We start from the raw sequence: 20,275 nt of genomic DNA, 5'->3' as shown, positions 1-20,275 counted from the left end.
TTGGCTAGTGACAGCAACCTCCTCTGAGGGAATTTTCTGGGCATGAAAAGGGCACCCCGGCACCCAGAGTCCTGATCTAGTTGGACTGGGATAAGGACTGATAATGCTGATTTTTCAACTGAGTGCACAGAGACCCACTAACCAGACCTCAGGGCCACGCTCTGACCCTAAACTGTGCATGTTGTATTGACTTATATGCAATTAGCATACGCTACTGTAGGAAAATGGCTCCCTGTTAGTTACCCCCCAGTTTTTGCCTGATACTGACTTGACTGAGAAGTGTGCTGGGGCCTTGCTAACCAGGCCCCAGCACCAGTGTTCTTGCACCTAAAATGTACCATTGATTCCCCAATTGGCACACCCCTGGCACACAGATAAGTCCCTTGTAAAAGGTACCTGTGGTACCAAGGGCCCTGTAACCAGGGAAGGTCCCTAAGGGCTGCAGCATATGTTGTGCCACCCTAAGGGATCCCTCACCTAACACGTGCACACTGCCATTGCGGATTGTGTGTGTTGGTGGGGAGAAAAAGGCAAAGTCGACATGGCACTCCCCTCAGAGTGCCATACCAACATCACACTGCCTGTGGCATAGGTAAGTCACCCCTCTAGCAGGCCTTACAGCCCTAAGGCAGGGTGCACTATACCACAGGTGAGGGCATATGTGCATGAGCACTATGCCCCTACAGTGTCTAAGCAAAACCTTAGACATTGTAAGTGCAGGGTAGCCATAAGAGTATATGTCTGTGAGTCTGTCATGCACGAACTCCCCAGCACCATAATGGCTACACTGAAAACTGAAGTTTGGTATCAACTTCTCAGCATAATAAATGCACACTGATGCCAGTATACATTTTATTGTAACATACACCCCAGAGGGCACCTAAGAGGTGCCCCCTGAAACCTTAACCGACTATCCGTGTAGGCTGACTAGTTTCAGCAGCCTGCCACACACCAGACATGTTGCTGGCCACATGGGGAGAGTACCTTTGTCACTCTGTGGCCAGGAACAAAGCCCGTACTGGGTAGAGGTGCTTCTCACCTCCCCCTGCAGGAACTGTAACACCTGGCGGTGAGCCTCAAAGGCTCACCCCTTTTGTTACAGCGCCCCAGGGCATCCCACCTAGCGCAGATGCCCGCCCCTCTGGCCACTGCCCCCACTTTTGGCTGCAAGTCTGGAGGAGATAATGGGAAAAACAAGGAGTCACCACCCACCAGTCAGGACAGCCCCTAAGGTGTCCTGAGCTGAGGTGGCCCCTGCCTTGAGAAATCCTCCATCTTGAGTTTGAAGGATTCCCCCAATAGGATTAGGGATGTGCCCCCCTCCCCACAGGGAGGCGGCACAAAGAGGGTGTAGCCACCCTCAAGGACAGTAGCCATTGGCTATTGCCCTCCCAGACTCAAACACCCCCCTAAATTCAGTATTTAGGGGCTCCCCAGATTGCAGGAAATCAGATTCCTGCAACCTGAAGAAAGGAGGACTGCTGACCTGCGAGCCTGCAGAGAACGAGTGTAGGAAGTTGGCTCTGTATGCACTATTTCAAAGTAAGGAATAGTATGCACAGAGTCCAAGGGTTCCCCTTAGAGGTAAGATAGTGGCAAAAAGAGATAATACTAATGCTCTATTTTGTGGTAGTGTGGTCGAGCAGTAGGCTTATCAAAGGAGTAGTGTTAAGCATTTGTTGTACAAACACACAGGCAATAAATGAGGAACACACACTCAGAGACAAATCCAGCCAATAGGTTTTGTTATAGAAAAATATCTTTTCTTAGTTTATTTTAAGAACCACAGGTTCAAATTCTACATGTAATATCTCATTTGAAAGGTATTGCAGGTAAGTACTTTAGGAACTATGAATCATTACATTAGCATTTATACTTTTTACATAAAACACAAATAGCTGTTTTAAAAGTGGACTGTAAAGAAATGGCTCCCTGTTGCAGTTACCCCCCACTTTTTGCCTGATACTGATGCTGACTTGACTGAGAAGAGTGCTGGGACCCTGCTAACCAGGCCCCAGCACCAGTGTTCCTTCACCTAAAATGTACCATTGTATCCACAATTGGCACACCCTGGCATTCAGATAAGTCCCTTGTAACTGGTACTTCTAGTACCAAGGGCCCTGATGCCAAGGAAGGTCTCTAAGGGCTGCAGCATGTCTTATGCCACCCTAGAGACCCCTCACTCAGCACAGACACACTGCTTACAAGCCTGTGTGTGCTAGTGAGAACAAAATGAGTAAGTCGACATGGCACTCCCCTCAGGGTGCCATGCCAGCCTCTCACTGCCTATGCAGTATAGGTAAGACACCCCTCTAGCAGGCCTTACAGCCCTAAGGCAGGGTGCACTATACCATAGGTGAGGGTGCCAGTGCATGAGCATGGTACCCCTACAGTGTCTAAACAAAACCTTAGACATTGTAAGTGCAGGGTAGCCATAAGAGTATATGGTCTGGGAGTTTGTCAAACACGAACTCCACAGCACCATAATGGCTACACTGAAAACTGGGAAGTTTGGTATCAAACTTCTCAGCACAATAAATGCACACTGATGCCAGTGTACATTTTATTGTAAAATACACCCCAGAGGGCACCTTAGAGGTGCCCCCTGAAACTTAACCGACTATCTGTGTAGGCTGACTAGTTTTAGCAGCCTGCCACAAACCGAGACATGTTGCTGGCCCCATGGGGAGAGTGCCTTTGTCACTCTGAGGCCAGTAACAAAGCCTGCACTGGGTGGAGATGCTAACACCTCCCCCAGGCAGGAATTGTCACACCTGGCGGTGAGCCTCAAAGGCTCACCTCCTTTGTGCCAACCCAGCAGGACACTCCAGCTAGTGGAGTTGCCCGCCCCCTCCGGCCAGGCCCCACTTTTGGCGGCAAGGCCGGAGAAAATAATGAGAAAAACAAGGAGGAGTCACTGGCCAGTCAGGACAGCCCCTAAGGTGTCCTGAGCTGAAGTGACTCTAACTTTTAGAAATCCTCCATCTTGCAGATGGAGGATTCCCCCAATAGGGTTAGGATTGTGACCCCCTCCCCTTGGGAGGAGGCACAAAGAGGGTGTACCCACCCTCAGGGCTAGTAGCCATTGGCTACTAACCCCCCAGACCTAAACACGCCCTTAAATTTAGTATTTAAGGGCTACCCTGAACCCTAGAAAATTAGATTCCTGCAACTACAAGAAGAAGGACTGCCCAGCTGAAAACCCCTGCAGCGGAAGACCAGAAGACGACAACTGCCTTGGCTCCAGAAACTCACCGGCCTGTCTCCTGCCTTCCAAAGATCCTGCTCCAGCGACGCCTTCCAAAGGGACCAGCGACCTCGACATCCTCTGAGGACTGCCCCTACTTCGAAAAGACAAGAAACTCCCGAGGACAGCGGACCTGCTCCAAGAAAGGCTGCAACTTTGTTTCCAGCAGCTTTGAAAGAACCCTGCAAGCTCCCCGCAAGAAGCGTGAGACTTGCAACACTGCACCCGGCGACCCCGACTCGGCTGGTGGAGATCCAACACCTCAGGAGGGACCCCAGGACTACTCTGATACTGTGAGTACCAAAACCTGTCCCCCCTGAGCCCCCACAGCGCCGCCTGCAGAGGGAATCCCGAGGCTTCCCCTGACCGCGACTCTTTGAATCCAAAAGTCCCGACGCCTGGGAGAGACCCTGCACCCGCAGCCCCCAGGACCTGAAGGACCGGACTTTCACTGGAGAAGTGACCCCCAGGAGTCCCTCTCCCTTGCCCAAGTGGAGGTTTCCCCGAGGAACCCCCCCCTTTCCTACCTGCAGCGCTGAAGAGATCCCGAGATCTCTCATAGACTAACATTGCGAACCCGACGCCTGTTCCTACACTGCACCCGGCCGCCCCCGCGCTGCTGAGGGTGAAATTTCTGTGTGGACTTGTGTCCCCCCCGGTGCCCTACAAAACCCCCCTGGTCTGCCCTCCGAAGACGCGGGTCCTTACCTGCAAGCAGACCGGAACCGGGGCACCCCCTTCTCTCCATTCTAGCCTATGTGTTTTGGGCACCACTTTGAACTCTGCACCTGACCGGCCCTGAGCTGCTGGTGTGGTGACTTTGGGGTTGCTCTGAACCCCCAACGGTGGGCTACCTTGGACCAAGAACTGAACCCTGTAAGTGTCTTACTTACCTGGTAAAACTAACAAAAACTTACCTCCCCCAGGAACTGTGAAAATTGCACTAAGTGTCCACTTTTAAAACCGCTATTTGTCAATAACTTGTAAAGTATACATGCAATTTTTATGATTTGAAGTTCCTAAAGTACTTACCTGCAATACCTTTCGAATGAGATATTACATGTAGAATTTGAACCTGTGGTTCTTAAAATAAACTAAGAAAAGATATTTTTCTATATAAAAACCTATTGGCTGGATTTGTCTCTGAGTGTGTGTACCTCATTTATTGTCTATGTGTATGTACAACAAATGCTTAACACTACTCCTTGGATAAGCCTACTGCTCGACCACACTACCACAAAATAGAGCATTAGTATTATCTCTTTTTGCCACTATCTTACCTCTAAGGGGAACCCTTGGACTCTGTGCATACTATTCCTTACTTTGAAATAGTGCATACAGAGCCAACTTCCTACATGGACACAGTGCAATTTTCACAGTTCCTGGGGGAGGTAAAGTAATGTTAGTTTTAACAGGCAAGTAAGACACTTACAGGTTTCAGTTTTGGGTCCAAGGTAGCCCACCGTTGGGGGTTCAGAGCAACTCCAAAGTTATCACACCAGCAGCTCAGGGCCGGTCAGGTGCAAAGGTCAAAGAGGTGCCCAAACCACATAGGCTATAATGGAGAGAAGGGGGTGCCCCAGTTCCAGTCTGCCAGCAGGTAAGTACCCGCGTCTTTGGAGGGCAGACCAGGGGGGTTTTGTAGGGCACCGGGGGGGACACGAGTCAGCACAAAAAGTACACCCTCAGCAGCGCGGGGGTGGCCGGGTGCAGTGTGGGAACACGCGTCGGGTTTCCAATAGTTTCCTATGGGAGACCAAGGGGTCTCTTCAGCGATGCAGGCAAGGGGGGGGGGGCTCCTCGGGGTAGCCACCACCTGGGCAAGGGAGAGGGCCTCCTGGGGGTCACTCCTGCACAGGAGTTCCGTTCCTTCAGGTGCTGGGGGCTGCGGGAGCAGGGTCTTTTCCAGCCGTCGGGAAATGGAGTTCAGGCAGTCGCGGTCAGGGGGAGCCTCGGGATTCTCTCTGCAGGTGTCGCTGTGGGGGCTCAGGGGGACAACTTTGGTTACTCACAGTCTTGGAGTCGCCGGAGGGTCCTCCCTGAGGTGTTGGTTCTCCACCAGTCGAGTCGGGTTCGCCGGGTGCAGTGTTACAAGTCTCACGCTTCTTGCGGGGAGTTGCAGGGGTCTTTAAATCTGCTCCTTGAAACAAAGTTGCAGTTCTTTTGGAGCAGGGCCGCTGTCCTCGGGAGTTTCTTGTCTTTCTTGAAGCAGGGCAGTCCTCAGAGGATTCAGAGGTCGCTGGTCCCTTGGAAAGCGTTGCTGGAGCAGGTTTCTTTTGGAAGGCAGGAGACAGGCCGGTAAGTCTGGGGCCAAAGCAGTTGGTGTCTTCTGTTCTTCCTCTGCAGGGGTTTTTCAGCTCAGCAGTCCTCTTCTTCTTGTAGTTTCAGGAATCTGTTTTCCTAGGTTCAGGGAAGCCCTTAAATACTAAATTTAAGGGCGTGTTTAGGTCTGGGGGGTTAGTAGCCAATGGCTACTAGCCCTGAGGGTGAGTACACCCTCTTTGTGCCTCCTCCCAAGGGGAGGGGGGCACATCCCTAATCCTATTGGGGGAATCCTCCATCTGCAAGATGGAGGATTTCTAAAAGTTAGTCACTTCAGCTCAGGACACCTTAGGGGCTGCCCCGACTGGCCAGTGACAACTCCTTGTTATTCTCATTATCTCTCCTGGACTTGCCGCCAAAAGTGGGGGCTGGGTCCAGGGGGCGGGCATCTCCACTAGCTGGAGTGCCCTGGGGCATTGTAACACGAAGCTTGAGCCTTTGAAGCTCACTGCTAGGTGTTACAGTTCCTGCAGGGGGGAGGTGTGAAGCACCTCCACCCAGAGCAGGCTTTGTTTCTGTCCTCCGAGAGCACAAAGGCTCTCACCGCATGGGGTCAGAAACTCGTCTCTCAGCAGCAGGCTGGCAGAGACCAGTCAGTCCTGCACTGAACAATTGGGTAAAATACAGGGGGCATCTCTAAGATGCTCTGTGTGCATTTTTTAACAAATCTAACACTGGCATCAGTGTGGGTTTATTATTCTGAGAAGTTTGATACTAAACTTCCCAGTATTCCGTGTAGCCATTATGGAGCTGTGGAGTTCGTTTTTGACTGACTCCCAGACCATATACTCTTATGGCTACCCTGCACTTACAATGTCTAAGGTTTTGCTTAGACACTGTAGGGGCATAGTGCTCATGCACCTATGCCCTCACCTGTGGTATAGTGCACCCTGCCTTAGGGCTGTAAGGCCTGCTAGAGGGGTGACTTACCTATGCCATAGGCAGTGTGAGGTTGGCATGGCACCCTGAGGGGAGTGCCATGCCGACTTAGTCATTTTCTCCCCACCAGCACACACAAGCTGGCAAGCAATGTGTCTGTGCTGAATGAGGGGTCCCTAGGGTGGCATAAGACATGCTGCAGCCCTTAGAGACCTTCCCTGGCATCAGGGCCCTCGGTACCAGGTGTACCAGTTACAAGGGACTTACCTGGGTGCCAGGGTTGTGCCAATTGTGGAGACAATGGTACATTTTAGGTGAAAGAACACTGGTGCTGGGGCCTGGTTAGCAGGGTCCCAGCACACTTATCAGTCAAGTCAGTATCAGGCAAAAAGTGTGGGGGGGGGGGGTAACTGCAACAGGGAGCCATTTCTTTACAGTAACCATGCCAAAAGGGGCACTTTCCTACAGGGTGTATGCAGCTTTTGACGCAGCCTGCAATGTCAGGCCTGCAGACAGTTTGCATGGGCTTCTATGGGTGGCATAATCCAGCCCATGGGGAGCCCCTGGTCTACCAGTGCCCTGGGTACCTAAGTACCATATAATAGGGACTTGCAGGGGTACACCAGTATGCCAATTGTGGGGTGTAAAGGGTACCAAGGCAACCAAATTTAGTGGAGAGCACAATTCCTGGGGTCCTGGTTAGCAGAATTCCAGTGAAAAAAGACTAAACACAATGATAGACAGGCAAAATGTGGGGGTAACCATGCCAAAAAGTGACTTTCCTACAAGGACTAAAAAATTTAGGAAAATAGGAGAAATTCTGGACCCAATCTCTAGGTGCAGGAATAATGCACAGCATGTGAATCCAAAAAATGTTCAAGGTCCAAAACTACACCTACAGGTAAACGTGTCAATGTAGTGGGTGCTGCTAGTGCTGTATATCTTGACGTGTTTCTGGGTTTAGCCCTTCATTAGTAGCTTGCTGGCTCAAGAGAGCCTTTTTAAACAGGAAAGCGTTGGGAGTACACTGCCTCAAACTCCAGGATGCAGTTTTCCCCATTGCATTATGGTAAACGATATACAAATTCATGCTTACTTTGTCTGTAGTCTATGGTTTTTCACCTTAGTGGGTGCAGCTAGTGTTGTATATCCCTTGACATTGGTTTCTGGGTTTAGCCCTTCATTAGTAAAGAGCAGCAGGCTTTTTTCTGAGGTCGCTGGAAATGCTGCTAAAGTCCTCATGTATCAAAATCACTCACTGGCACACAGGTGCATCGACCAGAGCTTGTCAGCTTTCTGTCTCACAGGAACCTTTTTAAACAGGAAAGAGTTTGGAGCACTTTGCCTCACACTCCATCGGGAGATGCCACCACCACCTTCTGGCCAATAAATCCTCTCCAATCTGAGATATCGCCATGGGATGCGTCTTGGCCTGATTATCAGCATTAAGGGCTGTATGTCTCACCAGTCGCATACTGATTTGAGGACACCATTTGCTCAGTCACCATGGTGACTCTGGCACCAGTGTCTCTGTGCTTCAACTTCAGTCATTTATTTGAAGCTGTTGTCCGTATCTCTCCAGATTACTGGACCAGACAGCCAGGGCAGCTACATCTACCCCACCCTCTGAGACTTGCAGTCAGGGCTCTATATGGTGCAATAAAAAAGTACACCGTGCAGAGAATCCAGCGGATCTCCAATTAGTTATCAAAGGCAAAATAGATAGTACTAATGCTCTTTGTGTGGAAGTGTGGGTGAGCAGCTAAGCATTTGTTGTACCCACCAAGGCAATAAATGGGAAACACATTCAAAGAATAAATCTGAGATCTATTTAGAAAAAATAACACCTTTTTTTATATATTTTGAAACCAAGAACTTCTTTAAAAGGTAAGCATTTTCTCAAGCATAAATATTTTTAGCTTGCAAGAATGGACACACTGCAATTTTTGAGTTCTTCAGTGTTAAGCTATGGGTGAAAGACAGTCAGCAAGCTGGTACAGTACATCAACTTACAAGACCAATCTTCTGGTGTTAAGGTGAGTAGGGGGCAAGGTCCAAGGCATCACCCTCAGCAGCATGGGGCAGTGGGCTACAGAGTGCAAATCTGCATTTGATACCCAATGCGGTCCTATGGAGATTAGTCCCTGTGAAAAGAAACTGCAGGTTAGCACCGGGCGTTGTATTTGGGAGAGCCCTAGAATGGGCTCAGGTCTTGCCATGCTCCGGGACAGAGGGACACCAGAGGTCCTCTTCTCCTCAGTCCACGGCATCTGAATGCAGGCTGTTCTTGGAACATCTGGTATCCATCACCTGTGGTGTTCGTTTTGGTGGTGGGGATGGTGCGCACAGAACAGGCTGCAGGTGTGAACTAGATATTGACTCCGGGTGCACCAACAAATGAAAAGTCTGACGAGCCTGGGAGATGCAGTGACACCAGTGATCCTCTTCTTGGTCCGGGGCGTCTGGGTGCAGTTGTCAGTCGGGTTTACTGTCACCAGGACTGTCACGGTTGAGGGGGAGCTTGCACAAAGAGGCTACGGGCATCTGTTTGAAGGTCTCAGTGGGAAAACCCATGACACTTTGCTTCTGGAGAAGCTGCGGACCAGGTTGGCACTGTTGGCCCACTATAACACGAGCTGGGAGGCTCAGGTGCAGTGGTGCTGCCCAGCGGCAGTTTTGGTGGTCCAGAGTCCTCTTCAGTGGTTCTTGGGTGCCTGTCAGAATACAGGGGTGCAGCTCCACTTCAACATGGGAGTTCCTGGTGCAATTGTCAAAGTCCACAGACCGGCTGGCAGGGTTGGTGTCGAGTCAGTCATGAATTTTCTTTTCTTTTGCGTCTCTGACGTCTCCTTCAGGTCAGCAGGGAGATGAGCTCTAGGGTCAGGGGTGCCATCTAAATACTCAATTTAGGGACATTACAGGGATTTCCAAGTGGAAGCCATTGGGTTGGCCACCTTTAGGGTGACTGGCCTTTACTATGACCACTTCTGCTTGGAGGTGGGCATAACCCTAGTGGCCTAATTCCTTCCAAACAAAATTAGAGATATTTAAAAAGTAGTGTTCACTTCAGCTCTTACACACCTTAGGGGATGTGACTGGCATGAAGTGGGCAGACTTCCTAATCAGACTAATTTTCCCACCTGTTCTGCTACCAAAGGTGGGGTCAGGACAAGGGGGTCTTTCATCTCCGCCATCCAGAAAGACCTGGGTCACACTACAAAGGTGGTCAGGTCTTTGAAGCTACCTGTTGGGGATGTCCATACTGCCTTGGTGAGGTGGTAACAGCCCTGCCCAGTGTAGACGTTTGTCTCTAGCCTACAAGAGCATTGGCTCTTAACTTGGGGGTCAGAAACGTGGCTAGAGTGGCTGAACTGGTCAGGACCAATCGTTGAGCAGACCAGTAGCTGGTAGATTTTCACACTGCACATCTAAGGTGCTCTCTGGATGCAGGTATTGGTGAATCCAACACGGACATCAGTGCGGGCTCACCAATATGAGATGCTTGATACCACACATCACTATTTTCATTAAGCCATCATGTAGCTGGGAAACTCTTACTGACCATTGTTCAGCACATGTATTTAAAATGGCTTCCCTGGTCGCTTAATATGTCTGAGAATCAACAAAGACATAACAGAGGCATTTCTGCTCATGTAGATATACCCTCACATGTAATTAAATGCACCCTACGTTAGGACTGTAAGACCTAGAGGGGTCACTTTACATATATTGCATACAGTGTTAGGAGACATGGCTCCCAGGCTGTGTGCCATGTCATGTTTTCACTTTTGTCTGCACCAAGACGTGCAATGGCAGCCTGCCATGTGCTAGGTGAGGGGACCCTTAGGGGGGCACGATTTGTGCCGCAGCCCTTAGGGATCCCCTTTAGTACCTCAGACCCTAGGTACCTGGGGTACCATTTACTAGGGATTTAGTGGGTGCTAAAGGTTTTGCCAATTGGGAAAACAACTGTGCAGTTTTGGGGGGACCTGGTTAGCCAGAACCCAGTGTACTTTCAGTCGAAATTACACGGAAACCAGGCAAAAAGTGGAGGTGGGGGGTGATCATGTCACAAGAGGCACTTTCCTACAACCCATTTTGCATCAGAGCCAACATTATCAAATGTATATAATGTGTTTTTTTTCTTTGACTAGGTATCCAACGAGCCAGGAAATCGGTACAACATCCAGCTGATAAATGCATTAGTACTGTATGTGGGCACGCAGGCCATTGCTCACATACACAACAAGGGTAGTACACCATCCATGAGCACCATCACCCACTCTGCCCACATGGACATCTTTCAGAACCTGGCTGTTGACCTGGACACAGAGGGTGAGTATGTGACATGTGAAATGCTCGTCAGCTTCCATCTATGATTGATTTTGGATGAGGCATTGATTAGTTAACCTGGACAGCTATTTGCAGCCTCAAGCTCAATTTGTTGTTCAAGTTCAGTTGCTGTATTGGGATAATTAACTCTTTATGGGAAGTCAGTTCCTCTGATTACTTTTATTGAATTGCACGAAACTGGATCCAGATTTGTATAATCCATTGAAGGAAAGACCTGGTTTTTAGCATGGTGAGACACACACCCTGCCTCCCTCTCTCCAAGTAGCCCCGGCCCCCAGCACTCTACCTCTGCAAGGACAGTCTCAGTTTTGCTGCCCAAGCGATGTTGGACTCTTCTTCAGGTGTACTGCTGGGCCTCACTGCGACTTAGTGTGCTTGCTGCCAGTGGGTTGCTTCTGGAGGCTCCAACTGCTTCTGCTGGCACTTCTGTCTTCTGAGGGTCAGCACAGACTCCCCTCCAAGGGTTGAGTCCCCAGAACCATGCTGGTCCTCTTCAGCTCTGCAAATCCCAACCCCTCCAGTTTTATTTGCTTGTTGGTGGTCCTCCTGACCACTGAACCACCTGCAGTCTGGTGGCCATTGAGTGACAGCTCCTAGGTGACTTCAGGGACTCCTCTCCGGTTCCTGGACTCCGCAGCTGGACTTCATCCACCACTATTCACCTGGATCTTCAACCACAGAAGAGTGGGCATTGCCTCCTGCCCTTCCTGGACACTCCTGAGTGGGCTGGACTCTGTCCCCTTCTTTTGCAGGTCCTCTTCATCCAGAATCCACCATTGGATTCCACCGGCTTGGTCCTGCTTTTGCAATATTCTATTTCATGTCCCGATGTATGCCTATGGGACGACAAGGTTGTTTGAAAGTACCTTCTTTTTTTGTAATGGTTACCCCCTCCTTTGCATGCTATGGGTATGCTTGGACTGTTTTCACTGGGATCCTGCTAACCAGGACCCTGGTTAGCAGGATCCCAGTGATTGTGCTCGCTCCCTCTAAATTTGGTTGCTTAGGACTCTGTACACCCCATAATTGGTATACTAGTGCTCCCATATACGTCCCTAGTATATGGTACTTAGGTACCCAGGGCTTTGGGGCAATGGGTTCCCCATTGGCTGCAGCATGTATTGTGCCACCCATGGGAGCCCATGCAAAATGTCTACAGGCCTGCCATTGCAGTCTGAATGAAAAGGTGCATGCACCCTTTCACTACAGATTACTGCACTAGGTCACTGTAAGTCACCCCTATGGTAGGTCCTCTTGCCCAGAGGGCAGGCTGCAGGTACCTGTGTGTGAACCTGGGCATGTTTGGTATCAAACAAGTCAGATTCATACCCCAGTACTGTTGCCAATATTGGTTGTATAATTCCATGCACTCTGGGGGCTCTTAAGAGGACCCCCAGTATTGCTCCTACCAGTCTTGTGGGGTTTTTCAGGCAGCCCCGCTGCTGCCACCCCACAAACAGGTTTCTGCTCTCCTGCTGCTTCACCAGCTCAGGCAGGTAAAGGCAGAGCAAATGATTTCCTCTCCCCATGGAAATAGATGTGACATGGCTTGGGAGAGGTAGCTTCCCCTAGCCACTGGTATACCTTGAAGGGCACATTTGGTACCCTCGTGTTGCATAAACTGGTTTGCACCAGTCCAGGGACAACCCCCCCATTACCCCCCCCCCCGTCCCCCCCCCCCCCCCCCCCCGTCCCTGCTCTGGCACAAAACTGGACATCACCACCCCAGGGGTGGTGCCCAGAGCTTCTCCAGATGGCCACTTGATTATGCTATCTCGAATCCAGGGTGGGCAGAGACCCCTAGGAACATCTGAGTGGCTAGGTCAGGCAGGTGACATCACAGCCCCCTCTTGATAGGTGATCACCTTGCTAGGCGACGAGTCCCCCCTTCCAGGGCTATTTAGGATCTCACTCTTGGATGGCTTCTCGGATTCGATGTGCAAGATTCCAGCAGGATCCCTCTGTATAGTTTACCTCATCTTCTGGCCACTGGAACCTCAACTGGATTCTTCGGGAACCAACAATCTGCAACTCCAGTGACGACTCCGCTTTGCAGCATTGTTTCTCCTGCTCCTTCCAGCAACTGGAACATTTCCCTGGCTGTGCGTCCTCTGAGGTAGACGAGACTCCAGCCTGCACCAAGAAGTAAGAAGGAACCTGCCTTGGAGTGAAGGAGTCACTCCCCTGCATCTGCAGGCACTAGCTGCAATGATGGCCGGCTGTGTGGATCCTGCATCACAGGTGATGGTGGCGGCCCTCTTGGTTCTCTGCCAGCTGTCTAACTTGGGAGACAGTAAGCCTTTGCCTTGCCACTCAGGACAGTGCCCCATCCAATCTCTTCCCCCCCCCCCACCCCCCCCCCCCCCCCCCCACCCCATCCATGTACCGCATCTCTTGCAGCTGCCACGCCTTGTTTTCATCACCACCAAGGGATCATCAGGCAACGTGTAGCTGGAGCACCCAGCACTCCTTCTTGCAAAGCACAGCCTCCTGCGTGGTTCTCTGGCGGTGTAGGATCCTTTTTTGTAGTGCTTTGTTGGCTTCTTCTACGACTACTGTGTCTCTGTCCTGTGGAACTCATGCAGGTGCTGCATCTGCTCCTGTGGACTCTCAGCGACACTGAGGGTCCTCTCTGACTCCCCCTCCTGGACCTTGCTGGTCCCTGGCAGCACCACTTTTCCACTAACTGCAAGGTTTGCCTTTGTCAAGGCTTGTGGTGGAATTCCTGCACCGACACCCATCTGCAATCTTCACTCCAGCATGGGACGTCATCTGTATCCATCAGGAACTCTCCTCTGGCTCCAGGGCTGCAGTGTTGACCTGTTCTAAATCACTGTCGACCAACTCCTGCAAGTAGAGCTTGGTGGGTAGAAGCTCCTATTCCTCCTGGACGCCACTGTGGCTCTTGGACTTGGTCACCTCTCTCCACAGGTCTTCTTTCTTCAGGAATCTACCACTGGTTTTCTTGCAGTCTTGTCTGGTTGTATTCTTTTTCTTCTTTTCATCCTTTTGGGTGGTTTGGGGGAAATCCTGTGATTTACTCCTGCATTCCTGGTCGCTGGGGGGTACAGTTACTTACCTTTTTTGTTTTCTGGTACTCCCAGCTCCCCTTTGCACATTCTGTTTATCTAAGTTGGGCTCCTGTGTTCGCAATCCACTTTTTTAACTATATGGATTGTGCTCCCCTAGGGTCACTATCTGTTATTACTGTCTGCACTGTTTTTTAACCTTTTCTATACCTTTTTCTGATTGCTGGTGTATATTTATTTAGTGTATTACTTACCTCCTATTGGTGTGTTGCCCTAGTACTCTGTGGTGATCTGTTCCAAAAATAAAGCACCTTCTTATTTGTACAACTGAGTGTTTTCTTTCATGTGTGTAAGTGCTGTGTGACTACAGTGGTATTGCATGAGCTTTGCATGTCTCCTAGATAAGCCTTGGCTGCTCATCCACAGCTACCTCTAGAGAGTCTTGCTTCTAGACACTGCCTACACCTCACCTTGCAGTCAGGTGCACCCACACCACTCTAGCACAATGTCTTCAGTGGATCACACAGCTCCGGTCTCAGATTCTCACTATGAGAACTGCACTTCCCAAACATTGAGGGAGATGTGTGCTTCCAGGAAGCTGAAGGCAGTGGTTCTTAAAATAAACTAAGAAAATATATGTTCGATGGCATCTGTCGCTGTAGATACACATGTTCTGCATAGCTCGCCATCTAGTGTTGGGTCGGAGTGTTACAAGTTGTTTTTCTTCGAAGAAGTCTTTCGAGTCACGGGACCGAGTGACTCCTCCTTCTGTCTCCATTGCGCATGGGCGTCGACTCCATCTTCGATTGTTTTCTTTCCGCCATCGGGTTCGGACGTGTTCCTGTCGCTCCGAGTTTCGGAACGGAAAGTTAGTAAATATCGGAAGATTTTCGTCGGTATTGTTGCGATTCGGGATCGGCGTAGTTAGATTCAACACCGCATCGAAAATCGACGCGCTCCGGTGCCCTTCGGGGTAGTTTTCGATCCCCCGTCGGGGCCTGGTCGGCCCGACCGCGTGTAGAACAACGCCGATGGAACGGACCCCGTTCCGTTTTTGTCCCAAATGCCACAACAAATACCCGTATACAGACCAACATTTGGTCTGTAACCTGTGCCTGTCACCTGAGCACAGTGAGGAGACTTGCGAGGCCTGTCGCGCGTTCCGGTCCCGAAAGACACTCCGTGACCGTCGAGCCAGGAGACTTCAGATGGCGTCCACACCGACAGCGCACCGAGAGTTCGAGGAACGAGGGGAAGAAGAAACCTTTTCGATCCACGAATCGGACTCCGAGGAATTCGACGATCAAAGAACCGTGAGTAAGACGTCGAAAACAACACATAAGAAAAGTGACAAGGCCCAGGGGACGCCACTGCCACCTGGCCATGGCTCCACCCATAAATTCGGTGACCGACCATCGACACCGAAAAAGGCCCAAACAGTGCCGAGATCGTCCGACTCCGGTCGAGACACCGGCACGCAGCCTTCTCGGGATCGAGAAAGTGCTGGAGAAAAGCAACGACACCGAGATAGCGGTGTAGAAACGGCTCGACGCCGAGACAGCGGCACCGACGAAGATCGACGCCGAGAGGTTTCGACTCCAAAAAAGAAAAAAGCCACCTCTGAGCCGAAAAAAGATACAGACAGGGTTTCGGTGCCGAAACAACCCGTAACCGACCCAGGTCCAGGCTCTTATACAGAGGAGCAATCACTGTCCTATCAGATGCGAAAGCATAGGTTTGAGGAAGAGCTGCAATCCACCGAAGTGGACCATACGCAAAAACGTATTTTCATACAGCAGGGAACAGGAAAAATAAGCACCCTTCCCCCTATTAGGAGAAAAAGGAGACTGGAGTTTCAAACAGACCAGGCGCCACAAACAAAAATGGTGAAAAAGGTGACTCCGCCACCCTCTCCTCCACCTGTAATTAACGTCTCACCAGCACAAACTCCGTCACATTCCCCGGCTCACACCACCATGAGCCAAGGTGACCAGGATCAAGACGCTTGGGACTTATATGACGCCCCAGTGTCGGACAACAGTCCGGAGGCATATCCAACAATGCCCTCACCACCAGAAGACAGCACAGCATATTCTCAAGTGGTGGCTAGAGCAGCACAATTCCACAACGTAAACCTCCACTCAGAACAAGTCGAGGATGACTTTTTATTCAACACCCTCTCCTCCACCCACAGCTCCTACCAAAGCCTGACTATGCTGCCAGGTATGCTTCGGCACGCAAAGGAAATCTTCAAGGAGCCGGTCAAAAGTAGGGCAATAACGCCAAGGGTGGAAAAGAAATATAAGGCACCGCCTACAGACCCTGTTTTCATCACCACACAGCTGCCACCAGATTCCGTCGTAGTAGAAGCAGCTCGGAAAAGAGCCAACTCCCACACATCTGGGGATGCACCACCCCCAGATAGAGAGCCGCAAGTTCGATGCAGCTGGGAAAAGAGTCGCAGTACAAGCTGCAAACCAGTGGCGCATCGCTAACTCTCAAGCACTACTTGCGCGCTATGACAGAGCCCATTGGGATGAGATGCAACACCTCATCGAGCATCTACCCAAGGAACTACAAAAGAGGGCAAAGCAGGTGGTTGAGGAAGGACAGAACATATCAAATAACCAGATACGATCCTCTATGGACGCAGCAGACACAGCTTCAAGAACAATTAATACATCTGTGACCATTAGAAGGCACGCATGGCTAAGAACGTCTGGGTTCAAACCAGAGATACAGCAGGCAGTGCTCAATATGCCATTCAACGAAAAACAACTGTTTGGAACAGAAGTAGACACGGCAATCGAAAAACTAAAAAAAGACACTGACACTGCTAAAGCCATGGGCGCACTCTACTCCCCGCAGAGCAGAGGAACCTACAGCACCTTCCGCAAGACACCCTTTAGAGGGGGGTTTCGGGGTCAGGCCACACAAGCCAGCACCTCGCAGGCAACACCGTCCAGCTACCAGGGACAGTACAGGGGAGGCTTTCGGGGCCAATACAGAGGAGGGCAATTCCCTAGGAATAGAGGAAAATTTCAAAGCCCCAAAACCCCTACAACCAAGCAGTGACTCAGATGTCACTCACACCCTCCACACAACACCAGTGGGGAGAAGAATAGGTCATTATTACAAAGCATGGGAGGAAATAACTACAGACACTTGGGTCTTAGCAATTATCCAACATGGTTATTGCATAGAATTCCTAAAATTCCCTCCAAATATACCACCAAAAGCACAGAATTTATCAAAACAACATTCCGAACTTCTGGAAATAGAAGTTCAAGCACTGTTGCAAAAGAATGCAATCGAATTAGTACCAAACACACACACAAACAAACACAGGAGTCTATTCACTGTACTTCTTAATACCAAAAAAGGACAAAACACTGAGACCAATCCTAGACCTCAGAATACTAAACACCTACATCAAATCAGACCACTTTCACATGGTCACGCTACAAGAAGTGTTACCATTGCTAAAACTACAGGACTACATGACAACCTTAGACCTCAAAGACGCGTATTTCCATATACCAATACATCAATCGGACAGAAAATACCTACGGTTCGTATTCAAAGGAATACATTACCAATTCAAAGTATTGCCTTTTGGTTTAACAACCGCACCAAGAGTCTTTACAAAATGTCTAGCAGTAGTGGCTGCACACATCAGAAGGCAGCAAATACATGTATTCCCGTATCTAGACGACTGGCTAATCAAAACCAATTCACTAACAAAGTGCTTAGACCACACAAATCAAATCATACAAACCCTCTACAAACTAGGTTTCACTGTCAACTTTGCAAAATCCAACATTTTGCCGTGCAAAGTACAACAATACCTGGGAGCCATAATAGACACAACAAAAGGAGTAGCCACTCCAAGTCCACAAAGAATTCAAAATTTCAACAAGATCATACAACGCATGTATCCAACACAAACAATACAAGCAAAGATGATATTACAACTCCTAGGCATGATTTCCTCATGCATAGCCATTGTCCCGAACGCAAGACTGCACATGAGGCCCTTACAACAGTGCCTAGCATCACAATGGTCACAAGCACAGGGTCACCTTCTAGATCTGGTGTTAATAGACCGCCAAACTTACCTCTCGCTTCTATGGTGGAACAGTATAAATTTAAACAAAGGGCGGCCTTTCCAAGACCCAGTGCCACAATACGTAATAACAGATGCTTCCATGACAGGGTGGGGAGCACACCTCGATCAACACAGCATACAAGGACAATGGAACGTACATCAAACAAAACTGCATATAAATCACCTAGAAATGCTAGCAGTTTTTCAAGCATTAAGGGCTTTCCAACCAATTATAACTCACAAATACATTCTTGTCAAAACAGACAACATGACAACAATGTATTATCTAAACAAACAAGGGGGGACACACTCAACGCAGTTGAGCATGCTGGCACAAAAGATATGGCGATGGGCAATTCACAACCACATTCGCCTAATAGCACAGTTTATTCCAGGGATCCAGAATCAACTTGCAGACAATCTCTCTCGAGATCACCAACAGGTCCACGAATGGGAAATTCACCCCCAAATTCTAAACACTTACTTCAGACTCTGGGGAACACCTTAAATAGACTTGTTTGCAACAAAAAACGCAAAATGCCAAAACTTCGCATCCAGATACCCACACAGGCAGTCCCAAGGCAATGCCCTATGGATGAACTGGTCAGGGATATTTGCCTACGCTTTTCCTCCTCTGTAGGAAGTTGGCTCTGTATGTGCTATTTCAAAGTAAGGAATAGCATGCACAGAGTCCAAGGGTTCCCCTTAGAGGTAAAATAGTGGTAAAAATAGATAATACTAATGCTCTATTTTGTGGTAGTGTGGTCGAGCAGTAGGCTTATCCAAGGAGTAGTGTTAAGCATTTGTTGTACATACACATAGACAATAAATGAGGTACACACACTCAGAGACAAATCCAGCCAATAGGTTTTTGTATAGAAAAATATCTTTTCTTAGTTTATTTTAAGAACCACAGGTTCAAATTCTACATGTAATAGCTCATTCGAAAGGTATTGCAGGTAAGTACTTTAGGAACTTCAAATCATCAAAATTGCATGTATACTTTTCAAGTTATTCACAAATAGCTGTTTTAAAAGTGGACACTTAGTGCAATTTTCACAGTTCCTAGGGGAGGTAAGTATTTGTTAGTTTTACCAGGTAAGTAAGACACTTACAGGGTTCAGTTCTTGGTCCAAGGTAGCCCACCGTTGGGGGTTCAGAGCAACCCCAAAGTCACCACACCAGCAGCTCAGGGCCGGTCAGGTGCAGAGTTCAAAGTGGTGCCCAAAACACATAGGCTAGAATGGAGAGAAGGGGGTGCCCCGGTTCCGGTCTGCTTGCAGGTAAGTACCCGCGTCTTCGGAGGGCAGACCAGGGGGGTTTTGTAGGGCACCGGGGGGGACACAAGTCCACACAGAAATTTCACCCTCAGCAGCGCGGGGGCGGCCGGGTGCAGTGTAGAAACAAGCGTCGGGTTTGTAATGGAAGTCAATGGGAGATCTAGGGATCTCTTCAGCGCTGCAGGCAGGCAAGGGGGGGGTTCCTCGGGGAAACCTCCACTTGGGCAAGGGAGAGGGACTCCTGGGGGTCGCTCCTCCAGTGAAAGTCCGGTCCTTCAGGTCCTGGGGGCTGCGGGTGCAGGGTCTCTCCCAGGTGTCGGGACTTAGGATTCAAAGAGTCGCGGTCAGGGGAAGCCTCGGGATTCCCTCTGCAGGCGGCGCTGTGGGGGCTCAGGGGGGACAGGTTTTTGTACTCACAGTCTTAGAGTAGTCCTGGGGTCCCTCCTGAGGTGTTGGATCGCCACCAGCCGAGTCGGGGTCGCCGGGTGCAGTGTTGCAAGTCTCACGCCTTTTGCGGGGAGCTTGCAGGGTTCTTTAAAGCTGCTGGAAACAAAGTTGCAGCCTTTCTTGGAGCAGGTCCGCTGTCCTCGGGAGTTTCTTGTCTTTTCGAAGCAGGGGCAGTCCTCAGAGGATGTCGAGGTCGCTGGTCCCTTTGGAAGGCGTCGCTGGAGCAGGATCTTTGGAAGGCAGGAGACAGGCCGGTGAGTTTCTGGAGCCAAGGCAGTTGTCGTCTTCTGGTCTTCCTCTGCAGGGGTTTTTCAGCTAGGCAGTCCTTCTTCTTGTAGTTGCAGGAATCTAAACTTCTAGGGTTCAGGGTAGCCCTTAAATACTAAATTTAAGGGCGTGTTTAGGTCTGGGGGGTTAGTAGCCAATGGCTACTAGCCCTGAGGGTGGGTACACCCTCTTTGTGCCTCCTCCCAAGGGGAGGGGGTCACAATCCTAACCCTATTGGGGGAATCCTCCATCTGCAAGATGGAGGATTTCTAAAAGTCAGAGTCACCTCAGCTCAGGACACCTTAGGGGCTGTCCTGACTGGCCAGTGACTCCTCCTTGTTGC

At 49.9% G+C, this 20,275-nt stretch overlaps 1 protein-coding gene across 1 annotated transcript in view; it reads left to right on the top strand.

The window, feature by feature from the left end:
• The window catches only part of CNOT1 (CCR4-NOT transcription complex subunit 1), a 1,177,977-nt gene that overhangs the window by 1,025,963 nt on the left and 131,739 nt on the right, over positions 1-20,275 (top strand). Inside the window, exon 47 of the mRNA XM_069215998.1 lies at positions 10,603-10,783. Within this exon, the coding sequence (XP_069072099.1) occupies positions 10,603-10,783 (181 nt within the window). The remainder of the gene's footprint in view (positions 1-10,602; positions 10,784-20,275) is intronic.

The sequence above is a fragment of the Pleurodeles waltl genome, chromosome 12, assembly GCF_031143425.1.
Source record: "Pleurodeles waltl isolate 20211129_DDA chromosome 12, aPleWal1.hap1.20221129, whole genome shotgun sequence".
NCBI classification, from domain to species: Eukaryota; Metazoa; Chordata; class Amphibia; order Caudata; family Salamandridae; genus Pleurodeles; species Pleurodeles waltl.
This window is presented reverse-complemented; position numbering and strand designations above follow the sequence as displayed.